The sequence below is a fragment of the Passer montanus genome, unplaced genomic scaffold (genome assembly GCF_014805655.1).
Source record: "Passer montanus isolate IOZ18808 unplaced genomic scaffold, ASM1480565v1 scaffold41, whole genome shotgun sequence".
Lineage (NCBI taxonomy): Eukaryota > Metazoa > Chordata > Aves > Passeriformes > Passeridae > Passer > Passer montanus.
Genome location: NW_024368930.1, coordinates 5,349,435 through 5,368,740, shown reverse-complemented (window position 1 = coordinate 5,368,740; position 19,306 = coordinate 5,349,435). Strand labels below are relative to the sequence as shown.

At 41.6% G+C, this 19,306-nt stretch overlaps 1 protein-coding gene across 3 annotated transcripts in view; it reads left to right on the top strand.

Annotated features, from left to right (window-relative positions):
• The first annotated feature begins 1,864 nt into the window (after positions 1-1,864).
• The window catches only part of DIDO1 (death inducer-obliterator 1), a 48,479-nt gene continuing 31,037 nt past the window's right edge, over positions 1,865-19,306 (top strand). For 2 of the 3 annotated variants that reach the window (XM_039719534.1, XM_039719536.1), the window contains exons 1-5: positions 1,865-1,992; positions 14,388-14,572; positions 16,213-16,317; positions 16,615-17,518; positions 17,814-18,132. In XM_039719534.1, the coding sequence (XP_039575468.1) occupies positions 14,488-14,572; positions 16,213-16,317; positions 16,615-17,518; positions 17,814-18,132 (1,413 nt within the window). In that variant the 5' untranslated portion in view covers positions 1,865-1,992; positions 14,388-14,487. Of the gene's footprint in view, positions 1,993-4,354; positions 6,888-14,387; positions 14,573-16,212; positions 16,318-16,614; positions 17,519-17,813; positions 18,133-19,306 lie in introns of those variants that run through there. The other variant, XM_039719535.1, reaches the window with a different exon arrangement.

The following is a 19,306-nucleotide window of genomic DNA, read 5'->3' as shown; positions in this document are numbered from 1 at the left end:
TCAGCATAAGCTTCCTTGGTGTCTAAGGAGGAGAGACAGCTAAAGTGCTTATTAGACTGTTTTAGAAGCTGATTGATGGGTATTAATCCCTTCTAGGATTTCCCAGCAGAGTTTTCATTTCAAACCAGTCACTAATTACTGGCACATTACAGGAGAGACGGCCAAAAGTGAAACAAAATTCACATAATAATGAAAAAAAGCTCCTCCTGCTTTGTTGCCAGGAGGATGTAGACTCAGACTGGTAACCTAGGAGCAAATTTCCCAAATTAAAATAAATTAGGCTGTAAAAGGAAAAGAATTAGGAAGACAACAAGGAAAGAACTGAGGTGCTGCTGATGAAGGTGACACATGTTTAGTCAGCAAAGGCGGATCCTCTGGCTTTAACACAAAGGTGTAGAGGTTTTGTGGTTGGAAGTGTGGTGTGCTCAGGTGCTGCTCACTGGGGGTGCAGATTGCATCACCACTACGTTAAAGTGGTGTAAGCCTCTTACTAAATGTGTGTAAGAGGAATTTCATACCTGTTTCACTGCAGGATTCCCTGTGGCAGGCATCCCCTGTTCACTGCTGCTGTGCAGCTCCTTGTTTTGCGTGTTCCCTCTCTGTTGGTGTGTAATTCCTGGGTTTGAGCACTCCCTAGATGCTAAATTTATCCATTAAAAGCATGTTAATAGCTTTTCCCAGAGCATAAATCACAGTGCAGCTTGATCTACCAAACCCTAAGGTATTTCCCCTCCATGTGATTTCATTTATTGCAGCTCTGTAGCTGCAGAACAAAATAATTCCTGCTTGCCTGTAATTGTGGTGTTTTGTACTTTTGCACAGGAATCTGTTGTTTTTTACCTCTTGGTGTTCCTGGGTGAAGTATTAAAACTGCCCAGTTTTACAGCTGGAGAAAGAGGCTGACTATGCTAATAGCAGGTTTTCCAACATTATCCCGAGCTTTTGCCACCAGAAGTGTAATGAATAGACTCCTAAAAGATGTAATCAAATTACTTGACAGAATCCTGTAATTCTGTAGAATTATTCCTAGGTAGTTTTTTTTTTTTTCTTCATGTTTTCATTCCTTTATCTCAGTAAACACTGTATCTGTCTGGAATCCACCTGAAATGTGTGTTATCAACCCATATGGAAAAAATGTGCAGGATCAGGGTAAGCAAAGAGCCAAACCTCACACCTCCAGCTGTCTAAAGGCTCTTCAGGTGCCCAGGTCAGGAGTCTTGTATGGTGATGGGGCTGTTCTGTACCCCTTGGGATCCCTCAGTGTCTGTCAGGAGTGGATGTTTCTGGGAGCCAATGTCCCAAAAAGCAACAGAAGGAATTCCATATGTAAGTGGAAGTTAACGTTCTGTAGCTATGTGTAGCAGCTTGGATCCTGCAGTGGTTTTTTAGTAGCTTAATCATTGACCAAGGATGTTTCCTGTGGAGGCTCCATGTGTTGGATGGGCAGATTCAGAGATCAGCACTCTGGAGTCAGAGGAAGCATTACAGCAGCTATTTGCCAGACAGTGTGAGTAGAACAGAAGAACCAGGCAGGGCCCAGTGGAACGCGCACAGGTGGGGAGCACAGCTGCTGTGAGCAGGTGGCTGTGCAGCAGCAGCCTGGCTCCTCTGCCATGTTCCACCCTGAGGAACCGTGGCTAGAGCTGCCGTTCCCGGGTTTGCGAGCGGGCCTGAGGGAGCCCGGAGGGGCGCGGGGAGCGAGCGCAGAAGGGGCACGGGCGCCGCGCCGTGTGGGGACGAGCGGCCGTGGCGCTGAGGGCCCCGTGAGGCGCGCAGCGGCCGCCATGGCACCGGCCCCAGCGCCCGCCGGGTCCGCCGGGAGGCGCGCGCCAAGGGCGGCGCTCTGGCCGCGCCGCCGCCATCTCGGTGTCGATGGTGGCGGGGGCGGGGCGGCCCCGCCCAGCGCTGCCGCGGAGCGAGGAGGAAATGGCGGCGCGGCGCGGCTGAGAGACCTTTGGCGGCCGCGGCGAGAGATCCCCTTCTCTGCTCGCGGTGAGTGCGGGAGGCGGGTGGGGAAGCACCGGGGCGGGAGGAGAGTGGGAGCGGGGCCGCCGCTGCGGCGGGGAGATCGCGGGAAGGGCGGCCCGGCCGCCTTTGGGCTCGCTATAAAATGGAGGCGGGCGGGCGGCCGGAGTGGCTCGGGTGTGGGGGGTGCCCCGGGGAGAGCGCGGCGCGGGCACGGCACGGTCCGGCCCGGTCCGGAGGAGGCGGCGGCTCCGTGCGGGGCTCCGGAGGAAGCCTTTGGCTCACGCCGCGGCGGGGCCGGAGCGGAAGGGCCGCTCCCCGGGCGGAGCGGGCTGAAGGCGGCTCCTCCATCTTGGGGGGAAGGAGAGGCGAGGAGAGGCCGGGTGTGCTCGGAGCCCGTCGCCGCCATGGCCAAGCTGACGCCGGGAAGCTGCTTCGTGACGGCACCACCGACTGCACCAGCGGCCCCGGGCCCGCGCCGGGGGTGGCTGGGGCGGGCAGCGCCCGTGGGCACCCAGAAAAACCCAACCGAGCCCGACCGAAATCGTTCCGGGGTGCGGCGGGAGGGACTGAAACTTCCCTGCCTTGGAGAGGTGTTGGTTTTCTCTGGGCAAAGGAGGGGCTCTCCTTATTGGTGAGTTAAACACGAGGAGTTGAACTTAATCGTGTTCTGCTGACTATTTTGTAGGGAGAAAAAAAAATATTTAGCCAAATTGTTGATCGGTTTAAAATATTTAATAGATTCCTTGCCAATTCCCTGTCCTTGGCACTAATGTACTTAAATGCTGTCTCTTGGAGGTGGTGATAATTTGGAGCAGTTTGTTTGGCTTGCAAAAAGCATTATTTGGTGGCGACCAAATTATGTTTAATACAGTTAAATAGTTTATACCTCCAAGCAACAGCTTATGTTTTTTAGTTGTGGTTATGAAAATCTTACTATCTTATCTTGTCCTTTTTAACTTGGAAATAATGTTATAATCAAGCAATGTGTTATGAAATGAATGTGTATTATGCTCGCCCTGCAGTTTTTGTCTCCAATAATTTGAAACAGTGTAACGTGCACTTCTTCATGCATGGGCTTTCATGGGTTTTCATTTCAGGAACGTCAGGGAGGAAAAAAAAAGTTGATTCCTTTTATTTTGCTCAGAAGAATGTACATTGCATTCCTAAATTCACTGGATTTTTTTGGTTCGTTGGTTTTTCCCTGGATAATAGAGTTCACATTTTTTTCAGAAATAATGCTTTTGAGTAACCAGTAATCACAGTCTTGATTAACTAAATTCTTTGGCAAGTAATATTAAACTATATTTTGCCTCATTTTATGATAATTTTTTCCACTGTATGCTTTTTTGTGTATTTTCCTCAGTTTTAAGGGATAATTCAAATTATATTAGCTTTAACAGTCTTGGTGCTGCTTCTACAAACAAAATTTGCTAGGTGTTTAAGCAATTTAATTGCAGGTCCGTGGAAAATGATGTGTAGTTACTGTCCAAGTGTACCAGGTACCCTGTTAATTGTAGTAGATATTCTGGGTTGTGCTCCACTTTTATGTGTGCCAGCCGCTTGTTATCGTTCCTTGACATTTAGAACTTTCTATAGGAATAAATATAGACGTAAGCTTAAAATAGCCATCAGTAAGGCCTTAATTTTTTTTTCCCTTGACAGTTCCAGAAACATGTCACACATAAATGTGTTTTAATGCATTGGGGTGAAAAACTAAAGGCTCATGTTGGCCTTCAGCCTCCATTGAGACTGCTGGACTCCAGTGATTAGAAAATAAAATAATTTGTGTTTTCAAGACCAGCTTTTAAATAATTTTTTACAAAGTTTTTGTGTTGTTTCTCTTAGGAGGTATTTTCTGTTGGTATGCAAATGAAGGTTTTGCTGTGTTGCAAATATATGTACAGTGCAAAAATACCTGCAGTTTTAAAAACTGTTGAAATATAATAATATAAACCAATATCTATTCACACATGATTCAGAGGGTGTTTCCATATAACTAAAAGATGGATTTTGAATTAAAAAAGCAAATAACACCAAAACCCCGAAACTCCCCAAAGCAATGCAAATAGAATCAAAGCTAGGTTAGTAGATAAAATTGAATAAATATTTTTTCAGTGTGTAGTGGACTCCTAGAAGCCAGTGTTTGTTCTGATTAATCCAGCTTTACTACTAAGATTTTTCTGCCATTATTTATTTCTGGTTTAAAATAGTAATTGTCTTTATAGTTGTAACTTAACGACTGTGGGATTTTAATTCTGTACAGCCTGAAACTTTAAGCTGGAGGTATTAGTGAGAACAGGAAGAGCAAGGATTAAAGGGTTGGGCTGAGAGTTAGAAAACGTAACTGAGGGAAGTAGGAGCAGGGTCTGGGCTGGGTGAGAGTGACATTCCATGGCTTTAGTTGACAGAAATGGTGTCTCTACACCAGTTTCATTCTCTGGTGCACTTTGTGCCTTGTGCCTCTTGTGCCACAAGTAGAGCAGTGGTGAGAGACACAAGGAGAGGATTTTAACACGAGTAAGGTGTCCCCAGCTTGTGCAAGAGCTGGTTCCTGTTGGTGTGTGCAGTCAGGCCTGAGTTCTCAGCTCCCAGTTTGTGCTTGGAGGATTCACTGCTGGGAAGTTTTTATCTAAGGCAGCTCCTCAAATAAGCAGATATTTGACAGGTGTAATTGGTAGTGGTCTTGAGCACTGATAGACTTTGAGGTTAAAAAGCTTAAATTTCCAGTTAGGCAGCTCAGACACATATATTAAATGAGCATTATGTGTTTTGTCCCAGTAAATTTTAGTCAAAACTGGAACATCAACTGTGTTTACTGCATCCTTAATAACATAATCAGCGTGCTGCAGTTAGTATTTCACCAAATTTGGGAGAAGTTCATTTCTGTTTATTTAATTAAGTTGTTTTGGTGGGATAAGAATAAAAATGATAGCGAGTTTCAGAGGTTACATTTTAACTCACTTTTTACAGACAAAATAAGGGAAAAAGTTGCATAACCACATGATTTTGTTTTCTTCAACAGCTGTACTGGTAGGATCAGAAATGGTAGATCATTTAAAGATAAATAAGCTGTGGGATTGTGAAAAGTTAAACTTTAAGATTCTCTGATTTAGCTGTTGAATTTACAACTGAATGTTCCTAATGGCCCTGATAAAGAGCTAATTTCCCTGGGGCCCCGGTGGAGAAATGCCAGAGGGTGTGAATTGCTTTCCCTAAGCAATGTTTCCTGGACAGTTGCTAAAGAGATCAAGTTCATTTGCAGAAATTGAACATTAGGCAAATATATAGTATGTATTTGCAAAATATTTTCATTCAAGATGATGGAAAAGGAGGGCTAAAGATCCTGTGTATTGGGTGATACCCCAGCAGTGTTTGTAATTGATATTTCTGTTGACTAAACTTTGAACCATGACTTGTAATATTGGCTTTTGCTGGAGCCTTTAGAAGGTTTCTTGTTAAGAGGTGATCGTGCTTGGGCTTCTAATCTAAGCATTTGACCACCTGAAATTGTGTTTATTGCTTCTTAATCTGTATTAAAGGGAAAAAACCCCAAAACAGTAGAGCTCTCTACACTGCTTTGATTCTGCTCACAACTTTCCTTAATGGGCAAAATTTGTTTGTTACCTAATTTTTGCTCATGCTGTTCAGACCTTGAAAGCAGAAATAAACCTGACTCAAAACCTCAGTTTTTTGGGGGCTAAATTTTCATTGTTAGGGTGAGTATGGGATTATCTTGCTCAGAAGAATGTGAGTAAAGGCTTCAGAAGGCATTGTAGGAGTAGTGAAATGCCAAATGTCAGTCAGTTACTAAGTCAGTATCTGCCTAGGCTACCCATGGAGCTCTGACTAGAAAATAAAAATATAGGTAATACTTTACTTCCCTCTTTAAATGAATGTTTTTATAAATGCCAGAAGCATTACAGTCAATATGAATTTTGTTTCCCAAACACAGTTATAGCTTGCAGGAGTGCACAGTGCAAGTGCCTTGTGTTAGGGGTTACTGGAGCTTGTCAGTGCTGTTGTCACAGTTCTGTCCCCGGCTGCTGACACAGAGCTGAGCTGGCAAAGCCTCTCCTGCCTACACACCTGCCTACATTTGCCAATGGAACAACTTCTCCCAAGGAATTCGATTGAGCTTTCCAAGTCTTTTTCCTGCTTCCCTGCTTGCAGGGGCCTGTGGTAGAGCTGAGGTTCCATGTGCAGCTGCACTGAGAGCCCCCTGCACAGGGTGGTGCTCACCCTGCAAACAGCACAGACTGCTAAAAGTGCAGTTCTGCAGCTCAGGTTACAGCAGTGTGAGGCACTTGTGCCAGCACAGCTCTCTTGATTAGGGGTTGTAGCCCTAAGTGTTCCTGACTTGTGCAGTTGTGACAGGCAACACCTGTAGTACAGATAGGATCTGTTATTAAATTAAATCTTTGTGTTTGCCAGATATCTGATGGGCCTGCTGCTAAAGGGCCTTGAGTATTTCTAAGAGAAATTGCTATTCAGCTGAATTTAACTGTGAGAACTTCTGGCTCAAAGAAGCTCTTTTTGTCTGTAATGCCTGGTGCCATTCTCATTCTGTGCATGACCTACCCAGCAGTCCATCCCTTTTTTTCCTTGACTGCTTGGGTCCTGTGTGCTGCAATCTGAAGTAACAGGGTTTTAACCTAAAAGACATCAAAATAAACCTCAGTGTGTGTGTGTGTTTTGCTTGGCATAAACCAGGGAGCTGCTCTGTGTTTTTGCTTGGTGCAGTTCTGTTGTGCTGTGGAGTCCCTCCTTGTCTTTGCTCTCTGTGTGCTGCTAATCTGATAATCTGCTCTGCACACACATGCAATTCCTCACTTCCAGGAGGTGCCACACTCCCTGCTGTCCTGTGTGAGCACAGGTTTCCATCCTGTGAGGCACTGGCCCTTCTGTGAGGCTTATGTAAGGTAAGTGAGCAGCCTGACAGAAGCCATGGAAGCCTGAAGGTGTTTTAGTTTCAGACACAGCAGAGAATTTATAATGTGTGACTAAAGACATTTTAATTTGGAAAGGTTAATGTCTTTATTATTGCAAGTACAGAGACCAAATGAGTGTACCTTGTTATTAAGGGAAGCTGTTTCTTCTTGGAATTAATCAGTTTCCTTGTATTTTAAAAATTAAGCTGTTAAATTGGTTTGCTCTAAAGTTTATTTTGAGGTTAAACTCTTCATTATTTTCTGCTTTTAAAAGTATTGATCTTGTGTAATTTATACCTTTATTAAGTCTCATTTTTCATTATGGAAAAATCTAGAAGGTGATTGAAAACTTGTTTCTGCATCTTTGAAAATTTCAAAAAAGTAGTTATTTGTTTACATTTTAAATCTCATTAGTTGATTGTCATCAGCACTGTGTGTAAGTCTCATTTTTCATTATGGAAAAATCTAGAAGGTGATTGAAAACTTGTTTCTGCATCTTTGAAAATTTCAAAAAAGTAGTTGATATTTGTTTACATTTTAAATTGTCATCAGCACTGTGTGCTGGTATGTGGTGTCATGTGAATGTGCACTTTCTAGGCTTTCCTGTACCAAAGCAGGATAAGTGTTCATGCCATGAATATTTGAAAGAATTTTTCAGCACCAAACATAAAAAGGCAGAATGTCTGCAGTCCACAAAGCTCCACTGAAATGTCCTGGTGTCCCAGCTGCAGAGAGGGGTGCAGATGGGCACTGCTGAATAATTCCTGGCACCTCAGGGTCCTACAGTAACTTCCAAGGGAGATTGAGGAATGGGATCTCAACAGATGTGTAGAAACCTCTGGATTCATTTTTTGCTCACCTGCTCTCTCTGGTCATCTCACTGCATTGGTGTGCTCAGGTGTCCTTGGGGAGCTTTGCCCTCCTGTGGTGTTGGTACCATAAACACCCTTTCCACCACCTTCAAAGGGTGCAGATTCTTCATCCTCTGCTTCAGCCATTTCTGGCTTGGGACAGCCTGATCTCCCAGACCAGTTCTTTTCCATTACTTTTGGCAGAAACTCAATGGGATACTCCCCAGCACTGAAAAATGAGGCTTTACAAGGAGTAGAGCCTGTCTGTAATGGGAGCTGGGGAGGTGAGGGCACAAGCAGCAGCTCTGAGCAGACTGAGGTGTGGTGTGAGACTGGACTGTAGGTGTCCATGGTGCCATCCCTGACAAATTATTACCCTGCCATGCTCTGTGCATCAGACATTGAAATACTGTCCTGATACTAAAAGCTCCCTTAAAACTAGATCTTGGTGATATTTTGTCTTAATTTGGATGTAAAGAACTGTTCCTCCTGGCCTAGAGGAATTATTGCTTCCTGTGGTGTTTAAGAAGAGCACAGGTTTCTTAAATCAGGCTGGGTTTTTCCTGAGGAGCTTGGCTGTGTTACTGCTCAGTCTACATCTTGCAAATGTAAAAGCTTGTTAAATTTTTAAAATGGGAATAGTACATTGACTCTAGAATAGGAAGAAATGAACTGCCACTTTTAAGTTCTACGTATTGTAGGTAGAGGAGGTGATGGCTTTGTTTGTTATCTTGGAATTAATTTAGTGTGTTTAATAATAGGCAGCAAAGCACTTAGAGGTAAGTGTTACAGGTTTTGTAGTGTTATTTCTCTTTGGTTTTCTTCTTTTAGGTCTAACTATAAGCATTGAAGTGCTGTGATTTTATGCAAACTTGATTTATAACATGATATTTCAAATATAAACTTCTGGCATAAAATTCTTGTGTTTATCAGGAATATTGGGACTTTTGACCTTGAGCTCCAGCTTGGCTATAGCAGGCAGGCAATGATATAGTAACTTATTTGGAGTACAGGGGAGGAGTTAGGGCAACGGTTTTTGTGTGTCACAATATCCAGACTTAAGCTTTAGGACTGTCACCTCTCATTCTTCAGCTCTCATTGCCTTTCTTTGTCACAAGGTGCATCTCACAACTGTTTGGAAGAAGTTTCCCTTCCTTCATAAGATGCTTAAAATTAGCAAGCAGTGGATATGTTTTACATGAAAATAAAAGACTGGCTGTTCTGTGGAATCTTTCTGTTGCTTTCCATGCCACTAGAGTATCTGTCCTTGCATCTTTCATGGCTGAGCTGGTGGAGGGAGCATCTCCAGAGCCAGGGCAGAACCTGTTCCTGCTCTTCTTGGAGTCACTGAATTTGCACTTTTGTCCCTGCTCTCACTGGAACTGCTTGTTCCTGTACAAAGTAGGTGATGCCCTACTGGCATCCATAGGGCTGCTTTTGTAGTGCTTGTCGATGTGAGGGATGAACTGTGCTGCTGCTTAGCAGAAAGTGCAGGTTTCCCAGCTGTCATCTTTACCAAAAAAGGATGCTGCATAATTTTCAATGGGATCAATCTTCTGAGTAGGAGTGCATCAACTGAGCCATGCCAGCATTTATTTGCATCAGAAATTAAATCCTTACATGAGTTCTCACACTGTTTTTGTTTTGCTCATGTGATTATATTTGCTGATTAGGAATTTTTAACACTTAAAGGAGGTTAGCATAGGCCAATCCCAGTAACTCTTTCACAGGGATTAAAATGAGACAGTGGAAATTGGGACTGAAATCACTGTTATATCACCCTGGAAAGGATGTTTTCTTCTCTGTTGGTAACATCCTGCAGTTTCTTTGATATTTAAGAAACCTGACTGCGATATCATTGTTTCAGCCAAATACTTTGCATATAAAGAAAATTTTGAAGAAACCTGTAGAAAAATACATCTAAAAACCAGGTACAAGTCATTCTAACTGAAGCTAGTATCTTACATACTGGGACAGACTGGATTTCTGTTAGGACATGGACATGAAATTGGTCACTAATGAATGATACCTGCTTTGAAAACCTAACTGGTGTAAAATCATGCTTTGAAATTCTTAGCAGATGCAGAGAGTGTCTTCTCACCAACTCTCATGTTCAGAACCTTACGCTGGCCATTGTAATTTTTGAGATTTCCATCCTGTCCTTGGGGCATGGCCATTGCATTTCCTTAATGTATCTAAAACTGTAACTGGAGTTTCGGTATGAAGACTGTAAAAATCTAAAAGATGTAAATGTTGTCTATCACAAGTCTTAAATAGGAGTGAATCTTCTTTCCATGGGTGTTTGTGTAGGGGTGAGTACCTCTGTGATCTTTCAAAATCACAGACGTTCCTGTGGAGTTCAGTAGCAGATAAGAATGAACAGGTGTCAGGTATTAATCGTTTGGACTAAAGTATTTGTGCAAGGGCTGCTGTAATCCCTAATGAGGTGCCAGCTTTGGGGCAATTACAGCAAATTGGCTGAGCCTTCAAGGGTGCTGACATCCAAGATCAGGGAATAAAATGTGGCATATTTTGCTATCTAGGTGTGAGAATGAGAGAATAAAGATCACTGGTCTTTCATGCATGTTCCTCAAACACTGAATAAAATCCCCAGTAAGCTGAAGAATTTATCCTGACTATTAACAGACTTTATCTGCAAGTCCTCAGATAAACAAGTAGTGACTTTTTGTGGGATGGATTTTGTTCATGTTAAAGGTTTTATTTAGGCTTCCTTTCAAGATCATTTCTTAGAGTGAAGTCTTCCCCTTACCTGAAGCATGGTATTCTTAATGCAGTTAAAATAATCAGTTCCAGTAAAGACAAAACCTTTATGCTGTCAGAGGACCCATTGGGCTTTTATTTCCTCCTCAGGGAAATGAGAAAAAATAAAAGTGGAAATTCCCATCTGAATGAGTATTTGTCATCATTTATTGAATCGTTCTTTACCTAGGGAAAAAAAAAACCAACAAACAAAAAAATGGGCAAATGTTGATGTTCTTGAACAAGTTGCTCTATCACCTCAAGGATGTTATCTTGGGCACCCTGAAAAGGCTTAATGAAGTCAGCAGCAGCAGATCCAGGTGTCTTCAGCCCATCCTGCCATGAACATCTCAGCTCTGTGTTACTGGCAGAGATAATCTCTCCTTTTCACCTGTGATTGCTGCGTGCTGCCTCACAATGGAAGGCAGTAGATAAGAGAATGCTTCCGGTGAGGTTTTGTCTGAATGTGAAAAGGAGATTACAGGGGGTTGTTGTTTGATTAGTGAAGGTGTGTTGGAAATTGTGTTTAGTGTCTCTTGTGAGGTGTTGCAGTAGCAGGATTTGAAATTTGGGACTCTCTTTTCAGTCTCTGAGTAATTTGGCTTCTGAGGCTGCTCTGGAATGTCTTCAGTCTGTTTATTGAAAACCACAAGGGTTTGCAGTAGTTGGAGAATCCACAGGGCTACTGAATGTGAGTGCTGGGCTCTCTTCTCTTGCAGTGTAGCAGCCCTGTGATTTTGGGTTTGTTACTACTTGAGAATAATTGACCAAATAGAAATTTAAAGCTTGTGACAGTTCTGTGATTTTTCTAGGTTACAATACCTCTGTGCTTCCATTGCTTCTGGAATTTAAGTCCATAATGAAATCAAGTGCCTCATTTATTTGGAAAATTTGAAAGACTTTACCTGAAAACTTAATGGGAGAGGAAAAGAGTAAATAAATATTTCCTTGACTGGACCTTCTTTCTTGAGATACTGTGCATCATCTTTATGCTCCACTTCCAGCGAAGTGACTCTTCTGTTTCACTGGAATGCTCATGCTACTGCAGCGACTCTGATTTGTATTTCTGAATTCATTTATAGTTGGTCTAAAAACCCTAGACATTTTCTCACTGGAGACTGCTTCTCACAGAAGCTGTGAACCTCAGCAGGAACTCGGCCTTTTCAATATATGTTTGTTAATGTTAGCTTGCCCATCATTTATAGAGTTTTTTTGCCTCTGTTTTTCAGAGGAACAAAATATCCCTTCTAATATTCTACATAGTATTAGACATAGTTACCTAACATGGAAAGACAGGATGGTGCTGATGGGAATTGTCTACTAGGGGAAATAAATAATTTTTAGTTTCCAGCTGGAACTTCCAATTTCAGAAATGTGATTAATATAGTATGTTAGGAGAAATAAGTAAAACCCTGGATGTTCAGCTCGTTTAAAACAAGATTGCCAGTTTTGTGCTTGTGTTGGCATTTCTGTCAATATCTCAGCTGCAGTTGAACACTGAACTTAAGAACAAACAACAAAATGAACAAAAAGTCCCACTGAATCTGGAGGAGAAAGAGGTATTTGAAGATTCCAAAGCTGCCATATGTTGTAGTAAATATTTTTGCAGGCAGTTTGTAGAACATTTGCTTAGAAGTGGGAAGTGTAGTTGAGAGTTGAGGCTTCATCCTTTTATTTTGATAATACTTGATTTTTCAGCTTCTTTTAGGCACTTAAGTTTAGTCTGTATTAATATGCAATTCTGCAAGAGCAGGTGCATGTAAAGTAAGTATGAAACTTCCTCTTTTTCATGAAAAATATTTTGAACCACATAGGAAAGGAAAAAGTGGAGATACTAAACAGTAACAAGAAGCAACCAGGCATTTTACAGCAAACATAGGGGATCTGTAACTTCATGGTTTAAATGCACTGTATATTTATATCTCTCAAATTTGGAATGGTCTTAAAACTGGAGTTCCATAAATCTTTTTCCCATAGGTAATGGTGATAATATAGGTAATAGCAATTAGATAATATCTGCTACAGCAAAAAGAAGAATTATTCTGGCATAGAATCTTTGTTGTTTCCAGGTGTCACAGGTGCTGCTGCTGTTCTCTGTTAAATCAGAGCTGGACCCTGTGCAGCTGAGACACTGGGTGGGCTGTGAGTGACCCTGGAAAATGCACTTTGTGTTCAGCCAGCTGTGTCTCCTAAGGGATGGTGCTGGTGCTGGGTTTGGAATGTTGGGGAATTGTGATACTTGGTGACTCAAACATCATTTGAAGAGCAGGTTGCACACAGGGCCTTGAATGCCCAGGTGCAGCACTGAGCACAGCCCTGCACACAGTTCCTTCCTCAGGGTAAATACCCAAACAGGAGGTACCTTTTGTGTGTGCTACAGGCTGTTTCACAGTTTAATACAGAGTGAAATGAAGTGATGAGCTGCCTGTCCTCTCCCTTTAGGCATATCACTGAAAAATTGCATGATGTGTGATCAGTTGGAGATTCTGAACAGGGAGATTGAAAGGTTCTTACGGAACTACACCATGGAAGGAGGCACTTTAAACTCAGTGACAGTCCCTGGATACAATCCCTGGTTCAGGCAGTGAGCAAAATACGTATTAGAGCCATGAGATACAGCACCAGGGTCTTTATAATGAGTGTGTTCTGTTCTTTTTTGCTGTTTAATTTTTCCTCCTGTTCTTGGAGTGGTTGGCTGAGGCAAAGAATGTACATAATCCCCTATAGAAAAGGCACAGGGGGAAGAAGAAATGCTGACGTGAGTCCAGCTCTGTACTCCAGTTAGTACAGTTGGTATTGTTTTTACTAATTCTGCTCTGCCACAGTCATGCAAGTCTTGAGATTTGTAATTCATGAAATAAAATGATGCACTGATGAAAAATGCATTTGGGGAGGGTTTTGTCTTTTCTCCATTCCTTATTTTTTGGGACAGTGACATTGGAGAACACCTAGAGATTATTATTGCTTAGGAAGTCAGAAGTGGTTTTTGAAGAGCTCAGATGCTTTAGGAGCTGAGGCTTCAGAGATTTGTAAAAAAAAATAAGGCACTGTTTAAAAAATGAAGTTAGACTATATATTGGCATGTCTGAGGGATTATCTAACCTATTTTAAAATTTGTATGTCTCCTCACCTGAAGTATTAATAACCAATTTTTATTCCTTTCAGAGAACTATTGCTGTTTTAGTTGTCCCACACCTGCTGTGGCAGTTCCCCTGCATCCTTCATTGCAGGGTGCTGACTCACAGGGTCTGTGTTCAGTTTCGTTCTTTTGTCTTCCCTAATTGATGTCATAGTCCAGTTCATCCTGTCCAGCTGGTCCTCCTTTCCCTCCCAAATTCTTTTCCAGTGCTCTTGTACTCTGGTAGGCTGCTTTGGGTTAGTGCAGGCATTGCCTGCTGATGATCAGACTCAGGCACTCAAAGCTGGATTTGTATAAATCAGTAAATCTACCCTGTTGTAAGTTGGGCCATGCTAATGGAGTTGAAAAGCGTTTCTGTATTTTCATTGACAGGCTGCACTTAGTAAATTCCACTCCCAGAATGCTTTTAAATGCTGCACAAGGACTAAATTCTTTATTACAGTTTTGTTGCTGTTCTGGAAATCTTAATTGAATCTAAATGAATTAATGAGAGTGCAATAATCTTCTGTGTTTTTTTCAAAGGTCTTGGCTGTTGGTAACTGGGGAGGTGGTATTACTTAATTTTGACTTTTTTTCCCAGTTCCAGTGTATTTCTGAAAGTGCAAAACTGTCAAGAAGACAAAATAATGGAATTTACTTTATAATGTAATAGAAGCAAAACAATCCCAAATTTAGTTAAACAACAGTAAGAGATGTTAATAAATATATCGATGCCTTTTTTTGTCCCTCTGTGTTTTCCAGGAGCCAGCAGGAAAAAGAGGATTGATTGATAGCATTTGGACCTGCTGAGATTCAGTGTGGCCCTTGTGAGTCAGGAAATTCAGCATGTGCTGGCTGGAGGATGCTGAACGATTCTGATCCTGTGCTGCCCTCCTCTGGCTCAGCCCTTCAAGGAGAAACCATTCGAGCCTCTGATGCTGTGTCAGGTACTGAGGACATTGGAGAGCCTTCTTAGTTATTTCTGTTTTAGCTGAAATTTCGATCTCAGAATTTGGGTAACCTCTGCTTTTAGGTTTGAACATTTCTTCATATTCCAGAGTACACAAAGATGTAAACTTTAAATGTTTTGACTTGCTCCCTTAATTATATTGTGACATTTTTGCTACAAATATAATTTTAGTGCTGTTTAAAAAAAAAAAAGTTGAAAATTTATTGTTAGTTGTTTTTTTTTTAATGGGGGAACTTAAAGGAATTTCATACTGGATTGAGACAGTTTGAGATCTTTGCCTGTGTGCTGCAGGCTTAAATTTCACTTTTTATTCTGTCTGTAATGTTAAAAGTAATCAGTTGCTATTTAAATTAATGTTCTGACGTCTGCTGCTTTTCCAGGGACATTTATAGTATTCACAGTTACAACTGAAGTGTTAATTTTTTCAGCATATCTGCATAGATTTTTGTTTCCATAGCATTGCCCCATAACGTTTCTGTTCCAGCAGTGTTAAATGTAACACTGAAAGCAGAGGATTTGCAGAGGAGGCACTGTGTTAAGACAGAACAGTGATGGAAGTGATGCAGTATATGGAATAAGGAGGCATTTATTCCCAGGAACACTGGAAAACTGGGAAAAGCTTGCTGAAGGATGTCTCTGAAAACTTGTAGCTGTGTTATGTACAGCTGTTAAAAACATCTGATTCTTCAGTGCTGTTATCTAGAAATTCTGCTTATGTTCCCTTTTGGGAACCAAAATGTTCCCTTTTGGTGTACCTTTGCAATTCCTCAGCCAGGGATACCATATCCAGAAACATCCTTGGGGAGAGTTGTGGTGTGTCCTTTGTTTTCAAATTGCAGTTCCCTGGGAGCAGTGTCACTGCAGTGGCTGCAGGGCAGTGTCTGTGCCCCTAGGAGCAGTTCCAGGGCATGCAGCTCATTGGAAATATATCAACTTTAATACTTGTTCAAACCAGGTTATTCCTGACGTTATCAAAATACAGATCCTCCATGTATTTCTGTCACTTGCTTCTGCCTTTTCAAATAACAGTCTTCTAATAAGCTGGAAAAGACTTTTGAGAAAACAGATCTGGTTGTCAGGTTTTCATATTTTTTTGTAGTTGAGTCTGTGACAGTGAGAGGTTCTTTGCTGAATCAGGTTGGTTTTTTTGGGTCATTCTGGTAGATCACGTAGGCTGAAAACATTTTTGTAAATAACCATGTCAAGGACCAGCCTTTCTTGCATTTCATTCCACACAGAAGTGAGTGGAACTGCTGTAGAGCTTTTGCCCAGACAGTCCCCAGGGGGTAGATTCATACCATGAAGGAGTTATTTGTTTGGTTGTTTTTTCTGAGAAATACCAGAAAATATCAGAAATCCTAATGCTTCTCAATAAAATGTCAGTACAGTCAGTACAGACCTACATGTTTAACTTAGTACCTTGAAGTGAGAAATACCAGAAATCCTAATGCTTCTCAATAAAATGTCAGTACAGTATCCAGACCTACATGTTTAACTCAGTACCTTGAAAGAACATTTTTGGCTTGTTACAATTAATACTGAAATCAGAATGTTTACTGATTGCTTGGGCTCTGAATATTTTTGAGTGAGAGGTTTGGACATTTTGTTTCTGTTCAGCATTTCAGAGTGGGAACAGTGTTGCCTGTGCTATGGAACAAGCTGGAAACACAGTGCCCTTAGAGTCTGAACCTAATACTGACAACATGGAAAACAGTTCTCCTGGTAAGAATTCTTCCTTTGCAATTAAAAATGTGCTTATTTGTCTGTCATGTATGTATGTGTGTAAATTATTTTAAATAACTCAAGAGTTTGTAACAGGAACAGCTGGATTATGTTGTTACAGTGATCAGTGATGTATTTAATTGCTACTGCTGTTGTATTAAATTCACAAGAAAGTATTTTTTTGAGGCTCATCATATGAAGTAGAGATACACAGATGTCACAAATAAAGTGAGAAAAGGTTTTAAGAAAGCGCATCATTCATCACCACCACTTTATTAACTTTTCCCTTGTTTTTAGCATCAGTGTTGGATGATAAAGGTGAGCAAAGCAATGAGGAGGAACAAAAATCTGTCAAGCCAACGAGTAAAGAGTTCAGGAAAACCTGGGGGTTTCGGAGGACCACGATTGCCAAGAGAGAGGGTGCAGGAGATGCTGATGTGGACTCCAGTGAGCAGCAGCCTCAGCAGCAGCAGCAAGGCATAAACCTGAGGAGGAGCGGGCGGCAGCCCAAGCGCACAGAGAGGGTGGAGGAGTTCCTGACCACGGTGAGGCGCAGGGGCAGGAGGAGTGTTCCCACCACCCTGGAGGACTCCAGTGAAGCAGCCTCTGGGCCAGCCACTGATGCTGAAACTGCTTCTGAAGACAGTGTTGAGAGCACTCCAGATACAAAACCTGTCACTAGGAGGATTTGCACCAGGAGTTGTAAGGAGCAAAAAAGCCCTAAAGTTGGACCCACAAAAGAGGAAGAGGAAGAAGAGGAGGAGGAGGAAGAAGAGGAAGAAGCTACTTCTGATAGTGACAGTGATGGGTTGACACTAAAGGAGCTGCAGAATCGCCTAAGAAAGAAACGTGTTGAGCAGAAACCTCAGGTGGTGTTGAAGGATGTGCAGAATCACCTGAGAAAAAGGAATTCAGAAAAAGATCCTGCCAAAACAGGTGATGTCACACCCGAAAAACAGAATGAGTCTGAGCTGCCTGTCAAACAGGAGCCTGAGACTGCAGACAGCACTGAGATTGCAAGTCAGGTGGTTGTGTCTGAGGACACCGAAGATTTTGAGGCTCAGAAGGAGGAGAAGCCTGCCCTTGGTGCAAAGGGAGCCTCAGATGAGGAAGCTGAAGAACAGCCCAAAAGCAAACCCGAGTCTGAGATCTACGACCCAAACGCCCTGTACTGTATTTGTCGTCAGCCTCATAACAACAGGTAGGCAAAGGGCTCAGCTGCAGACACTGTGCAAGGACTTGGAATTTTTCTATGATTAAAAGTTAAGCTAGATGCTAGTGGTAACTTTTTGGTTGGGCTTTTGGGTATGCTTAATTTTGGCAGGGAGTTTATAGAACAAACGCTTAAAAAGAGGATAGACAAATAGAGAAATAAGCAGTGAGGCAGAACTGTGCACTGGTGCTTTATTGGGGTGCTGAAGTTGTTGCTTGAAATATTGAGTGTTGTCTTTTCATTTCACAGTGTTTTACTGTTCCTTGATGGGTTTTTTTTTCAGGTTTATGATTTGTTGTGATAGATGTGAGGAATGGTTTCATGGTGACTGCGTGGGTATTTCTGAGGCTCGAGGGCGATTGTTGGAGAGGAATGGTGAGGACTATATCTGTCCAAACTGCACCATTCTCCAGGGACAGGATGAGCCTGTTTCAGAACTAGACCAGCAGGAAGCTAAAATGGAACCAGGAAATGCGGATGGCACAGAATTTACAAGCATAGGAACAATTGAACAAAAATCAGTTGAGGACCAAGGAATCAAGGGTAGGATTGAAAAAGCTGCAAACCCGAGTGGAAAGAAAAAGCTAAAGATATTTCAACCTGTAAGTATTTTAATTGTTTCTTATTTTTCACATTTCAGTGAGTCCATGGAGACAATGACCTGTATGGCTATAAATCTGACCTGATTTTAAAGCTACACATAAACTGAACAGCCCACTGAACACTGCTGGTTAGCAAAAGTTTATCCATAGTTCTATCAGTACAGGAATTAAATTTAGTTTCAAGTGTGAGGGATTTAAAAGTTTTATATAGGTGTAGGAAGTAGTTTGTGCTGTTCTCCCTTCTTGAATACTGTTTTGGAAGTTGAACAATGATGTGTTCTTTTAATAAAAATACTAGAATGATGTGCTGTTTTATACTATCTTTGATATAATCTCAAACATTTTGGACATTTTCAATGGTAGTGAACCTTTTTACTTAACATGAACAAGTCTCTGTTGGAGTTAATTCCAGCTGTACTTCCAGTTACTCTTTGAAGCTCTGATTTTTGTCCTATACTGCTTTAGGTTATCAGCAAATAGGGAATTTCTTTATACTGCCTTTTTCTATCTAAAAATGTGTATTTTGAACTATTTCAAAATTTGAAATTTAAATTTTATAATAAAAAGTTCCATGCCCAATTGGAAAGGCATAGAAGCTTCTTCAGCTTAATGTACATGAAGTAAAAAACCAAGTGCTACAGTGGTCTGTTCTGCCTAAGGTGCTGCAGTAGTGCCAGTGTCTTGGGCATTTCCCTTTAGATTTCAGAGCTGACCATGGCAGCACAGTGAGATTAATGTATAGATAGCACAGTTTGAGCTGAATATATAAATATTTACTGTTTTCCACACATTTGCCTTAAAACAGTATTTTCAAAAATATTTTCAAATACATTTGTACACAAAGGTTTTTGGGAGTTCATTGCTGTTGGTGGTGGCTCTGCTGCTGAATATCACCAAGTGCTCTTTACTTCCCTGTTAAGTGTGTACATAATGGGAAAATTCCCAAATCCAGGTTTTATCAGGCTGCTGCAGATAAAGCTGTGTATTGACTTTGGATTGTGGAGATTTCAGTTGCACTATGCAAATAATGTTTATTTAACTAGAAATATTCCTGAAAAATTTACTTTGAGTAATTGCACATGATGAGAGGCTGTTTAGAACTAGAGTAGTTGTGAGTGTCTTGTGTCATTTTTAGGAGTAATTTAGAAGAGAGGCTAAAATCACAATATGTAGG